Source organism: Macrobrachium rosenbergii, chromosome 55 (genome assembly GCF_040412425.1).
Source record: "Macrobrachium rosenbergii isolate ZJJX-2024 chromosome 55, ASM4041242v1, whole genome shotgun sequence".
Classification (NCBI taxonomy): Eukaryota; Metazoa; Arthropoda; class Malacostraca; order Decapoda; family Palaemonidae; genus Macrobrachium; species Macrobrachium rosenbergii.
In genome coordinates this window covers 33,472,768-33,486,267 of record NC_089795.1, presented here as the reverse complement: position 1 = coordinate 33,486,267, position 13,500 = coordinate 33,472,768, and the positions used below count along the sequence as shown (strand labels likewise).

General features: G+C 37.0%; 2 protein-coding genes across 3 annotated transcripts in view; one reads left to right on the top strand and one right to left on the bottom strand.

The window, feature by feature from the left end:
- LOC136835947 (procollagen-lysine,2-oxoglutarate 5-dioxygenase 1-like) overlaps positions 1-13,500 on the top strand; it is a 390,163-nt gene that overhangs the window by 329,205 nt on the left and 47,458 nt on the right. The window lies entirely within an intron of this gene.
- LOC136835948 (immunoglobulin domain-containing protein oig-4-like) overlaps positions 1-13,500 on the bottom strand; it is a 108,237-nt gene that overhangs the window by 69,264 nt on the left and 25,473 nt on the right. The window contains exon 2 of one of the 2 annotated variants that reach the window (XM_067099846.1): positions 92-1,093. The exons of the other annotated variant lie outside the window; for it this stretch is intronic. Within the exon in view, the coding sequence (XP_066955947.1) occupies positions 92-151 (60 nt within the window). The 5' untranslated portion in view covers positions 152-1,093. The remainder of the gene's footprint in view (positions 1-91; positions 1,094-13,500) is intronic. 2 annotated transcript variants of the gene reach the window in all.

Below are 13,500 nucleotides of genomic sequence, written 5' to 3'. Positions count from 1 at the left end.
CATTCTCGGCTTATTTTAAGACAGAACTATTCGTTTGGTTATCCTCTAGCTAAACTGTAAATATTTGAACAATAATAACTGACTGACTTACCTGCTCGTAGGAGATAATGTGTATCAGCAGGAAGGCCAGGACACAGCATAAGAAATTCATGATAGGTTTTGTCTTTGATCACAGATCTCACCACTTCTTGGTATCACAGAGTCACTTTTTTATTTCAGGGTCAAGTTGGCCCCTGGTAGGTTCAACACTGTCAGGTTACTAAAAATAAACTCTAGAACACTTAAATTTTATGGCACACTAATGTGATATGTTGGCTGACAGTATGGGATATTTCTGAGGAATGGTTTTTCTCCACTTCTGAGATAGCGTTGTCTTTTGCTGTCTTAGTATACTTTTCCTTAATAAAAGAGAGTCGTAAAAATAGTATTTATATTTATATCTTTAATTAATATTGCATTAGAGCTAATAGGAACATAAAGCTTCTATCTTAGTATTTTTGTGTTTTCTTTGGGTACAGGTTTCACAGGTTGATATCTCTTGTTTGGAAAGTTATTGCTATAGAAATATAACGGTTCGATTATTCCGTTTTATCATAGATTATGTAGGTATATAAGTAGCATTTACATTACTTTAATCAGTTTTTTTCCACTGGGTTCGTTGTCGGTATCACAATGCCACTTGATCGCGTTATTTTTTTATATGTTTTGCTACATTAATTGAGTAGCACTCTCTGAAATGTCTTGATGTCACTTGGGCGAATAGCCTGTGCACTGGGTCCTACAGGATAATATTGGATAGGCTGTTAAAGGAGTCTTATAGGATAAGATGAAATAACCTGTTCGCGGGTCCTGTAGAATAAGCTTTAATAACCTGTCCTCAGGGTCGTATTGGATAAGCTTGAGTAACTTGTTCTCAAGGTCCTATAGGATAAGCTTGAGTATTCTAGTCATGAGGAGCAAATCACGGGGATCCTCGGTCATGGCAGGTCCTATTGGTCCTTCCCCGGGCATCACAAGTCGGTCTTTGGTCTTGTGATCGGGAGAGTTGGAAGACGGGAGATTGCCTGGAGGAGTTCCTCAGTTGACTCGTGACCTGGAACAGGAAATGCCGTGCTTTAGAAGTTTTCATGATTGTCCCGTTGTTTGCAGTTTTCTTCCTGTTTATCTTAGCTATTTTGTGTTGAAGTAAGAGAGTGTGTTTCTGTGCGTGCGTGCGTTTGTGTGTGTGTGTGTGTGTGTGTGTGAGAGAGAGAGAGAGAGAGAGAGAGAGAGAGAGAGAGAGAGAGAGAGAGAGAGAGAATATATACGATTAATTTTTTCAACCGGGTAGGATGAGAATTAACTTCGAATTCCTCCCGGTTTGGATTTCCAAAGGCAGAGGCCAGTCATATGTGTTATTATATTGGTTTCTCACCCTCCCTTTCTCTATATACACCCCAGCTGAGACCCGCAGCAGCTAATTAACAATCCGATATACTGTAATTCATTGCTTAAATCAACCGAGGCATAGCGTGTCTTCAGGAAGCGAGCACATTCCGTTCCTATTAAGAACAGTGAGTGGTGCAGTTGGCTTCATGAATATAGGTACACATCACGGGAAGCTGAGGTGACAAGCAGATAATTTCCCTGTGTTTAAGAAACGAGAATCTATGGGTAACGATGCTAGTGTGACAAAATCACCAACCTTGTGAACGGGACGTTACTTGTTTACCAAATGACGAAGTAATATTAATTTAGTAACAGTGATAAATAACAACTTTGTGGAGTTGCCAGATGCCTCTTCAGGCGTGATGCGGACTGAAATTCATGAAGACAGCGTAGCCATTGCGCCTCGAGGACGAGAGAGAGAGAGAGAGAGAGAGAGAGAGAGAGAATTTCATAGAAGTGGTGTATATATATCTCCTTGATTGATTAAATCTCGGACAACTGATGTCTAGTTGCAGACTTACAAATGTACTTGAAGTCGTGGTGGTCATAGGGTAGATGATTCACTTCACCTTGCAAGTAAAACCAGTCATTATTGTTATTCTAGATCTAATGTTAACGAATTTGTCAGTTCGTCATCAATTAGTTTACCTCAAATTGTTGGTCTGTGACATGGGAAGATTATTAATATGGACAATTTTTTGGTCATTAAACGCAAATTTGATCCACTTTCAAAGCACTTAAATTTTTACCCCAGTACCAAGTACTGAAGAAAAGGTTGATATACTTGATTTGCTTGTATATGCCATCCTTTCTTTACCATATGAGGGATAGCTTTGGGAAAAAAGACATCAGCCGCTGCCATGTTTAGTCTTTCAATGTTTATACGTATTCTGACTTTCTTTTTCAAAATCTTTAACAACGAATTACATATTTACGCAAAATTCTCATCAGTACGCAAGAGCAGTCGGCTGTTCTTATGTATGTTGCTTTTGCACCGCTTCCAATTTTTCCCTTCGTAGATATTGAAGCAATTTCTTTTCGCCATTTTTGTTACCCCGCATTCCAGGTCTGCTTCTGTTCCTCCATGGTATTAAAAGGAAAGTTTTCGATAAAGACACTGTTATTGATTTTCACATTTTTCCAACATTTTAGTTGTTATTGTTTTGCACCAGGCGTCTTGTTATAAATGTCCGTAACCTTTGCGTTATGACAAATCCGTATTATGCAATTTTTTTGGCCGTATTTGACCAGTATGTTTTCCTGTGGAAAGATTTCCACACTTATAACCTCCCCAATAAAATAAGGTTAAGATATTAATGACCTGGATACTTGGCTCAGTGATTTTAAATAATAAAGTTGTATTAAACACTAAACACTATGGTCTAGTGTCAGCAACCACGTAGAAGTCCAAAATCTTTTTTAGCGGTACTGTAGCCTGTGATTGCCAAATAAAATCTGCTGTATTGAAGCTTTACAAATAAAATTATGCTAGACACTGGCAGAACCAGACATAAAAACTCTCCTTTTATAGAGTGAAAATGCTTACTTTTAAAAAGTAGGACTATTACATCATTTTCACCAGTGTAAACTTTTAAAGGAAATTCATAAATCTATTTTTCTAACCCTTGTCGTTGATATGCTACGAGTTCGTAAAAAGTTGTCATTTAGGTCTCAAGATTTTGCCAAGGGACATCTGGCTGCAGTCCAGGTGTTGCCCTCAGATTAGGAAAATGTATAAAGGAAAACTTTCTCTCTCTCTCTCTCTCTCTCTCTCTCTCTCTCTCTCTCTCTCTCTCTCTCTATTTGTATATCTATATTTATCTCCTTCCTTTTCTCACTAGAGTCCATCCTCTCTCTCTCTCTCTCTCTCTCTCTCTCTCTCTCTCTCTCTCTCTCTCTCTCTCTGTTCTGTTCCTCGGCCCCCAACTTCTTCCCACCCAACGTTCCTGTTCTCGTCTTTTTCTATTTTATATCTCCCTCTCAGCGTATCTTTCCTTGTGTGTTCGCTATTCTCTCTATTACATTTGGGTAAGGAAAGTTTATGACAGCCGCCCCCCCATATCTCTCTCTCTCTCTCTCTCTCTCTCTCTCTCTCTCTCTCTCTCTCTCTCCCCGTGTGTGTGTGTGTGTGTGTGTGTGTGTTTAGTGGTCAGCGGTGGTGTGCTCATTTCCCACCGTGTCCCATGAGAAGGGCGTGGGAGGCCGGGCCGTTTAAATGTAAGTTGGCTCACCCTTTATTACACCATCCTGTACAATTGTGCAAAGCTTCAAAATCCCTTCAGCCGTCATTGAGCAGCTGCAAGAGTACCGGGTAATGTTTGTGTGTCATCCTCCTCCCAGTCATCATCATAATGTCTCTGTCTGCGCCCCTCTATCTCTCTTATCATTGTGCGCGTATTTTTAGCTTGTCTTTGACATCTGTAAGTTGAGTACCGGGTAGTGTATCTGTGCAGTTGTATCTCCTTTCTGTTATGCTTTTGACAATCTTTGTAACTTTTTGTTACTTGAACAAATTAATCTATTTTATAAGAGTTTAGAGATGCCTCTATTCATTTCTGTATTTCACTACAAATTCAGATTGCAGCTCCTGTACATTATGCTTTTAACAGAATAACGATATCTGTTCACACCTGTCAGGTCACTGACACATTCAAGTTGCATCTCCTGCATATATAACTCTGAGCAGAGGATAGATCGAACCCCAATTTTTAACTCTTTCCTGAGTCGCGTGTTAGTTTAAAAGGTCGGGCCGCATTGATTGTCAGGGAAGAAAGACGAGCTCTCTGGGAAAAAATCGTCTAGACAACCTCTTAAAAATAAAAATGAAAAGGACAACATAACCGCTAAGGATCTTCCCTTGGAAATATAGATTGCTTGAGGGTCTCTATATCGCAGCACATGATTCAGCGGAGGTGATATTTTAATTATGATGCATTTCATTAGTCCCTCTTGTTTTGAAAGAAGCTTTGCGGAAGCGAACAATTGGATGTTATTGCAAAGTCTAATTGCAGTGGCCCATCATATCCGGGTTAGAATCCTCTCTCTCTCTCTCTCTCTCTCTCTCTCTCTCTCTCTCTCTCTCTCTCTCTCTCTCTCTCTCTCTCAAGAACGGGCAACCATAACCAGGTCAGAAAGGGGAAGGAAAAGTGAGGAAGGAGGGTATGGCTTACCGAGGAAGGAAGCGAGAGACTTTCCTGCCTATTAAAGGAAGTAAGGCATTAAAATTGAGAAGAAAGAAGCAGGAAGAAAATTCCAAAGCTTGGCAGTAGGCTATAAAGTCTATGAACCAATATCTTTTAAAACATTATTCCTTGTTTTCTGTTCATGGGAGTACTGGATCAGAGGTCAAGATTAAATATTAAGACGACAAATTAGATATAGAACTAAGATGAAAACTTTGAAGGAATATCTGTAGTGGAAAGAGGTGGGTACATAATGTTATTTCGAAATTATTTATATATATATGTGTGTGTGTGTGTATGTATTATACATATAGAAAATATATATACATACAGTATGTATATGTATATATGTATATGATATATATGTATATATTTATATATGTGTATACTTCAGTTCTTCGTTGGACTGGTCGGTACCGTTCTCGGCTAGCATTGCAGGGCACGCGTTCGAATCTCCGGTGATAGAAATTCATTTCTCGGTATAATGTGGTTCGGATTCTACAATAAGCTGTAGGTCCAGTTGCTAGGTAACCAGTTGGTTCTTAGCCACGTAAAATAATTCTAATCCTTCGGGCCAGCCCTACGAGAGCTGTTAATCAGCTCAGTGGTCTGGTTAAACTAAGGTGTACTTCACATACATACATACATACATACATACATACATACACACACATACATACATACGTAAATAAGACCAAATGAAGAATTATTATACTAGCCAACGGATGCGTACCTTGAGAGAACGTAAAGTACTAAGAAAGCGCAACGCACCGCTAGCGTCAGGCTGCTGCGAACTTATAATTTTATGAATAGACGAAATCTTAAACGTATATAAGAAGCACATCCCCAATTAACTTTCTCTTACAATTTTTTTTTAATAACTTATCGTAATATGATGCATAGGGCTCGATTTCTTAAAACAAGACCGAGCAACATATCTCTCCAGAAGCTCTCCTCTTCCTTAAAGTGACATTCCTATCTCCCAGAATATGATAACTTGGTGCACGCCGTGATGGCCACGTTTGGTGAAACTTTCGTAAAATTCCAGACGTAAGTTTTTCCAAAATCATGCTAATAGACAAGACAAACACACCGAACCGAAAATATCTCCACCTTGGCGATGATAAAGACACTTATTTGATTTGGCGTGTTTCGAATTTTTCCAAGACATTGTTTAAGACATAGAGTAAGATTAGTTCTTGGAATGCTTTTGCAGAAACAGTTTGTAACGCAAGTATGATAGAGAGAGAGAGAGAGAGAGAGAGAAAGTGTGTTTCTCAATATCCTTTTAAGCTACAATCGGAAAAGACTAATATGGACGGAATTAAAATGAATTAAGTGTTCTCTTAGTAGCATATAGAAAGCTTTCGATCTTAACTAAACTAAAGATAGAGAAAGAGGAAACAAGTAACAAATGCGCCGAAGTTTCTTCGGCGCAATCGAGTTTTCTGTACAGCCGCTACAGCGTACAATCAAGGCCACCGAAAATAGATCTATCTTTCGGTGGTCTCGGTATAATACTGTATGAGCCGCGGCCCATGAAACTTTAACCAGGCCCTGTGGTGGCCTATCCTATATCGTTGCCAGAGGCACGATTATGGCTAACTTTAACCTTAAATAAAATAAAAACTACTCAGGCTAAGAGGGCTGCAATTTGGTGTGTATGATGATTGGAGGGTGGATGACCAACATAGCAATTTGCAGCCCTCTAGCCTCAGTAGTTTCTAAGACCTGAGGGCGGACAGAAAAAGTACAGACAGAAGAAAGTACGGACGGACAGACAAAGCCGGCACAGTAGTTTTCTTTTACAGAAAACTAAAAAAGTGTAATTAACTATATCCGTTCAAGCTGTAGATCACTCATTTCACTGAATGAAATGAGTGATATATTCTGGGACAGAGAGCTTCTAACACAAGAGAAATGGAAAGACAGAGAGGGATATTTGCATGATATCCTTTCCAGTTATAGAGTGAGCGAGTTTGGATCTAATTAAATTAATTGTATGCGTTATATATTCTGGAAAAGGGAGAGAGCTTCTAACACAAGTAAGAGAGAGAGAGAGAGATTCTATTATATCCGTTCAAGTTATAGAGCGAAAAGTTTAATGCTTATAAATTGAAGAAAGCGAGTGATAAATTCTTTCGCAGAGGGAAAACTAATAACAGAGAGAGAGAGAGAGAGAGAGAGAGAGAGAGAGAGAGGCTGGGGGTGGGGGTTGGACTGACCATAGACCGAGAAAGGCCAGGGTCGAATATTCTAAAATATCCACACGTTTAAAGGTGAAGGACACAGTGCCTTTCTGTGCCACCTGTAAATATTGCTTCGACAGAATTTTTCTGACGTTTTTGAGAATTTTGTTTCGTGAATTTTCTTGATGCATTGCAGGAGAATAAAGGGACGTTTGCTTATTGAAATAAACAAATTCACAGGCTCGTGTGCTGTTATTCTGAGATTGAACGCCCTGCTATTCAAATATTGGGGTTGTGAGTAAAAAGGATAACATTTTAAAACTTACATTCATACATATACATACATACATATATATATGTGTGTGCATGTATATATACTCCGTATATATACATATATACACACGCACATATGTATATATATATATGTATGTATGTACATGTATGAATGTAAGTTTCAAATTTTATCCTTTTTACTCACATTCCCAATATTTTGAATAGCAGTGCGTGTGTGCGCGCGTGTGCGTGTGTGTATTACATCAACCCTCTTGAGAACTTTTTGTCTCTCCGATGAATGGCGTCATTCCATCCTATTCTAAATCGTCGTATACAGTCTTTCGTTCTGGCTCATTTCCTTCTTTACCAACTGTTTTATGTGCTTCCATTCTCACGGAAGATACCCTGGAAAGACGTTCTCCTTGGTGTAAGGTCCCTTGCCACGTCCACTTTCTTTGTTATCAAACTCCCTGTTGTTTGCGCTACCTGATGATCTTACTGATACAGTCAGTGCTCACGGTTTCGAATTCCTATGCTTTCATCAACAATACTCCATTCGAATCTTGGTCGTGAAATGAAACCTTGGTTGCGAAATCCACTTTAGAATCACATGTTTTCTATGCTTTAGGAATCATTACCTGTTTTCTCCAGTTCAACTCAGTGTTCCTTGCCGCTGTTTTCATTTCTCTCTGTTATATTTCCTGTAATCTCATTTGTTTCAGATGCTGACATTTTTTATTAGCAGCAGTTGCAATTGTAGGACTGGAAAGAGAAAAGCAGCAGCAACTATGCAAATATTAAATTTTATGGTTGAGTTCCTTCTTGCCTACCTTCCCAAGGATTTATTTCGACTTCCGCCCTTTCTGCATTTACATTTTGAGTCAGCGCTTGCTACTCGCTTAGCATAGCGCCAGCATCTTTATAGAGATAAACACAGCATCACATTCCCATTGACCTGAGACCTCATCCCCTCTCTGCATAGATGGGAAACAGTCCACCTGGCGCGTATAGATGTTAATGGTCCCATGCGTAAAACAAGCTTCGGTGCTTCTTAAGCGTACCGTGCTTTTGTTTCCTGATTTATGAAGAACTTTAATAAACTTTTGTCGTCAACGTTATTTCATCTATTTTTAAATCGCAATCCTTTAGAATTCCTGTGTATTCAACCAATATTTGAAGAGCCTAGACCTCAGGGTGAAAGCAGCTTTCCTAAAAAATAACACGACCTAATAAAATGCGGCTTTTACGCACCGCAGAATTTCCCCTCCATCCGAAGGGTTCGTGTGCAACATTCTCTCTCTCTCTCTCTCTCTCTCTCTCTCTCTCTCTCTCTCTCTCTCTCTCTCTCATGCTGTCCTCCTTCGACTTTCATCTTTGCCTTAGGCCTTTGGCCATCTTTGTTGGAGTCTTGGCCTCTCTTGTGCTGCAGCAATTTTAACAAATATTGAACTTGACTCTTATACAGTGTGCATTTACTTGAGAAAGTTTTGAAAGAGAGGAAGAAAATAAATGTCTCTTAATGTATCTCTCCTTTGAATCAGTATTAAATAAGCATTTGCGTTCCTTCTCTTGCCAACACCATCTCATGCAATAATGACCGAAGCACATGGAGCAGGGCCTCGACGAGGCAATTCTCCATATACCGGAAGAATGGAACCATTTTGCGGGTATCTCTCTCTCTCTCTCTCTCTCTCTCTCTCTCTTTACACGTGTGTGTGTGTTTGTGTGTGGACAGCATCAGACGGATAACAAGTGCAACAAAAGAATTCAATTCCTCCCCACATATGACTTTTTTTCGTTGTGTGGAGTCGACTAATTGCTTCATCACCATTTTGATTGGTCAGACGAATCATTATCATCAGTGATTGGCTAGAGGGTCTCCCCGCCATCTTTTATATTCATTTTTGTCGATATAATTTTTTTCGTCATTTTTTTTACGGCCTTTCAAGTCATTAATGACCGACTCAATGTAGTTCAAAGAGTGTTCCGTAAATAGGAGCGCTTTCAAAAGGAAAAGTAGATCTCTGATGATGGGGAAATATTCTTTGTTCTAAATTTAAGAGAAAAAGAATAACCTGGCTCAGTTTTGAAAAGGAGGTAATCGTTTTGATACACTGCAAAGTTAAAAATGGAACGGAGAGTTGCCTGAACTTCTCCTGTGCAACTGAATCTCTACCTCTTTCTCCTTATCCCTTTCATATATATATATATATATATATATATATATATATATATATATATATATATATATATATATATATATATTATATATATATGGATATATATATCTATATTTATGTATACACACATACATACATATATACATATATATATATATATATATATATATATATATATATATATATATATATATATATATATATATTTGTGTATGTGTCCTGCGTATGTGCAGTCGACATGATTGTTGGAGTAAAAGAATGTTCTTTAAATTTCATTCATATAACTAATAGTTCCGTCGTAGTGTACACCACACTAACTTCAAAGCGCTTCTGTATCGCTTATTTATAGTTTATAACACTTTCCTATTTTGGTATGTCTGCTAACTTGTTTTTATACAAAGACCGAAAGAACAGGCAGTCCTGTAGTCGTATCTATCCCGTTCGGGGTGGAATTAGGAACAGAGATAAGAGAAAAAATATGATGTGTAATGGGCGAAGCACTAACATTAGTCTCCTAACCAGCAATGTTTGGAATACTCTCTGCAGTGGAAGCTTTATACTTATTAATTTCCTTTTGGGTTTCAAGGCTTTTGTAGGGAAAGGATAACAGATAGTGTTGAGAAATTGAAAAGTTGACAGGTCATTGTGCCCAGTACAGTACACACACATATAGCCTATATATGTGTGTGTGTGTGTATACAGTATATATATATATATATATATATATATATATATATATATATATATATATATATATATATATATATATATATATATATATATATATATGTATTATATATATACACATACTGTATATATATAAATATATATATACACGTACAAACATATATACAGTGTATATATATATATATATATATATATATATATATATATATATATATATATATATATATATATATCACACATTATTTATAAGTGAAAAAATAAGAGATGGTGTAGGTCTGATTGGTTTCGACTTTATTTTCAATGGCTTGAAAATAAAGTCGAAACCGGTCAGGCCCTATACCCCGTCTCTTATTTTCCACCTGTGGTAACGTGTGATAAATGAATCACGTGCTAAAAGTGATTATAACCATATATATATACATATATAATATTTCAAGGACCTGAGACCTGCAAGTGGAAAGGGCGGGCGGAGCAGCACGTCATTTGTCCTTTTAGTAAACATAAAACCATTCGTTCTTTTTCGTCGAAGTGTCACCACCCCCGCTTTGTTTTATCGATTCATCATGAAACTTTTAAACGGAGCCTGGAATATCTCAGCAGCTGTCTGGATTTTTTGTCTGGAGACCTTCAGTGACCCGCTTTCTTGTATATTTAATGTAAGATTTCAGGCTGTGGTCTTTTGCCAGCAATTCTTTCTCTGCTCCCTTTTTACTGTTTGTTAATTACGTCAGGCTACATGCTCATTGCTAAGTTTTTGACATTGAATTATTTAGAGACTCAGTCAGCCTATACCGAAGACATAAAAGAAATTTCGTATTGCAATCAGCTTCACGGGAAAGACCAGGTAATGATTGCTGTTGATCTCAGTCAGTCTTTACGAGTCATTATAGGGTGATGGTACAGACGTAGTGATTGTTAGGTGTCTTCTGCATAGACAAAATGTCAAGCTTTTTTTGGAAGTCTAATACTACTCTAATGTCATGTCAGCTTCAGAGATCGATCCTTTCGTGCAGTGAAATTATATAGATATATTTATTTTCATTGCCAATTCTTCAAAAACGCAAATTACCCCCAGTTGCACAATTATTTCCTACCTAACCCAGGCCATCCTGGGGTACTATGCCTTACCTAACTTGTTTTAGGGAGCCCTGAACCTAGGCAGAAGCCTTAGCACCCGGAGAGAGAGAGAGAGAGAGAGAGAGAGAGAGAGAGAGAGAGAGAGAGAGAGAGCAAACAAAAACTGAGGTAAAGTGGTAGATAAAAAAACTACCTAATTTACGTCTTGCGTCTATTTCAGTATGTTGGAGTGGCAAATTGTCACCGTATTAAACCACGAGGACTCTATTGTGTTTTCTCAGATGGCTTTGTTCTCCCGTCTTTTTTATATTAAGAATGAGTGAGTCTTCAGGGAAATCATTAAACCGTTGTGTATAAGTTTAGCTTTGTAGAACTTGAACTACGAGTACACTTGAAAAATTGGACTTAACGAAATACATCAAGAACATTTACACTGACACGCTTACCAAACACACACTCAGACATACTGTACATACATACATACATACATACATACATACATACATACATACATACATACATACATACATACATATATATATATATATATATATATATATATATATATATATGTATGTATGTATGTATGTATGTATATATATATATATACATATATATATTTATATAACTTATTTGCAATGTGAGGTGCAGATAAACAGAACAAAAATAAAAAGTTAATCGACCACCACCTGCTGTTTTTGAACCCTTTCTTTGTTAGGGGATCAAAGATTTCAATTTAAATACGCGTACACAAAGTCATCGGTATTGTGCACACCTCATTCATGCTCGTTTTCTTGTGCTTCCCGGATGCTGAGTCCCATCCGCGCTAGTGCTGTAATCCAAGTACTTAGGAAAATGTCCTCATCGTTTTACTAATGTATTCGCCTTCGTTACTCTTATAAAAAAGATAAACTATGTCAGTAATCCTTCTAACTCAACAAGTATTACTTTTACAAGACCGTAGCTGCATCCAACGAATCTGAGGGTTTCAGTATCGTACAAAAGCCACAAGAAAAAGATGATAACAAAGAACGAAGGGAAAAGAGATGGAAGAAGCAAGAGAAGGAAAGAATGCTTGAAAGGAAGAGAAGGATTAGGAGAAGAAGGGAGAAGTGAGAATACACAGATACATCCATTTTGAAACCTTTTCCGCCCATCTTAGCTCTGCTATTTAGTTAAGTCTCTTTGATTTTCAGCCTGAATTTTCCGAGCTTTAAATCGTAACTTTCAAATGTTATCCCGTTAATGGGATTTAACTTTTGTGGTGCTTTTCCTTGCTGTGTGAAGGGTCCCCCAAACTTACCGACACCCGTCACTGTATCACTGGAAAGAGACAGCTAAATATATTCCTATTACGCAACGATGCGACGACAGCATTTATTTCAGGCAACTTTGCTTCCTTTTGATGAGTTTTAAAGCCAGGTTTAAAGGTAATCTTACATTCTCAGTCATTCCTTTTGTAGGATTAGCTATAAAGGTTTAGGAGTTTTATATTAGCTTTTTATACATAACCCCTTCTACTGGGAATTTTGTGTCTCATATTTTATTTAAAAAAGCTGCATGGGATTATAGTTAGATTTTTTGTGTTAGTTTTGTGTCTATCTTTTCTGTTCAGGCATCATAATTATTATCGTAAGTTTTTAACTCATTTCCCTTATACAGGATGTTATTTAGAATTTCCACATGGGTGTATTTTAAGACATGCTCAGGATTGTATGATTGTTTATTACTCATGTAAAGGATTCTTGTAAGACCTTTGAAATATGTTATTTTTTTCTTAATTTTTAGCTTCTTTTGTCTACCTTTCGAAATTATCAATAATTACGAAACACAGTTTGCCAAACGATTCGTTTTCATGAAGCCCATTTTGAAACGCAAACCCTTCATGGTGTGTATATATATATATATATATATATATATATATATATATATATATATATATATATATATATATATATATATATATATATATATATATATATATATATATATATATCACACCTATAGCGCTCTCGACACTTTAAACAGTGTCAACCTACAGGTCAGCAAGTGCTCGTAATCTGAGCTCGGGGCCCTAATTAGGCACTACAAGCTGGTGCTCACTAAGGGGAAGGGACATAACTCCCAGAAGTTTTAAGTTTATATATATATATATATATATATATATATATATATATATATATATATATATATATATATATATATATGTGTGTGTGTGTGTGTGTGTGTGTATACACACACACATATATATATATATATATATATATATATATATATATATATATATATATATATATATCTATATATATATATATATATGTGTGTGTGTGTTTGTGTGTATGTATGTATGTATATATGAATCACTTAAAGATATGGAATGTAATGAATATATAAATAAAGACCAAATCCACGAAGGAAAGAGAAACAATGGAGTGCTGCAAGGCCTTTCGACTTCTAGTCCTTTACTAAGTAAAAAGGGCTAGA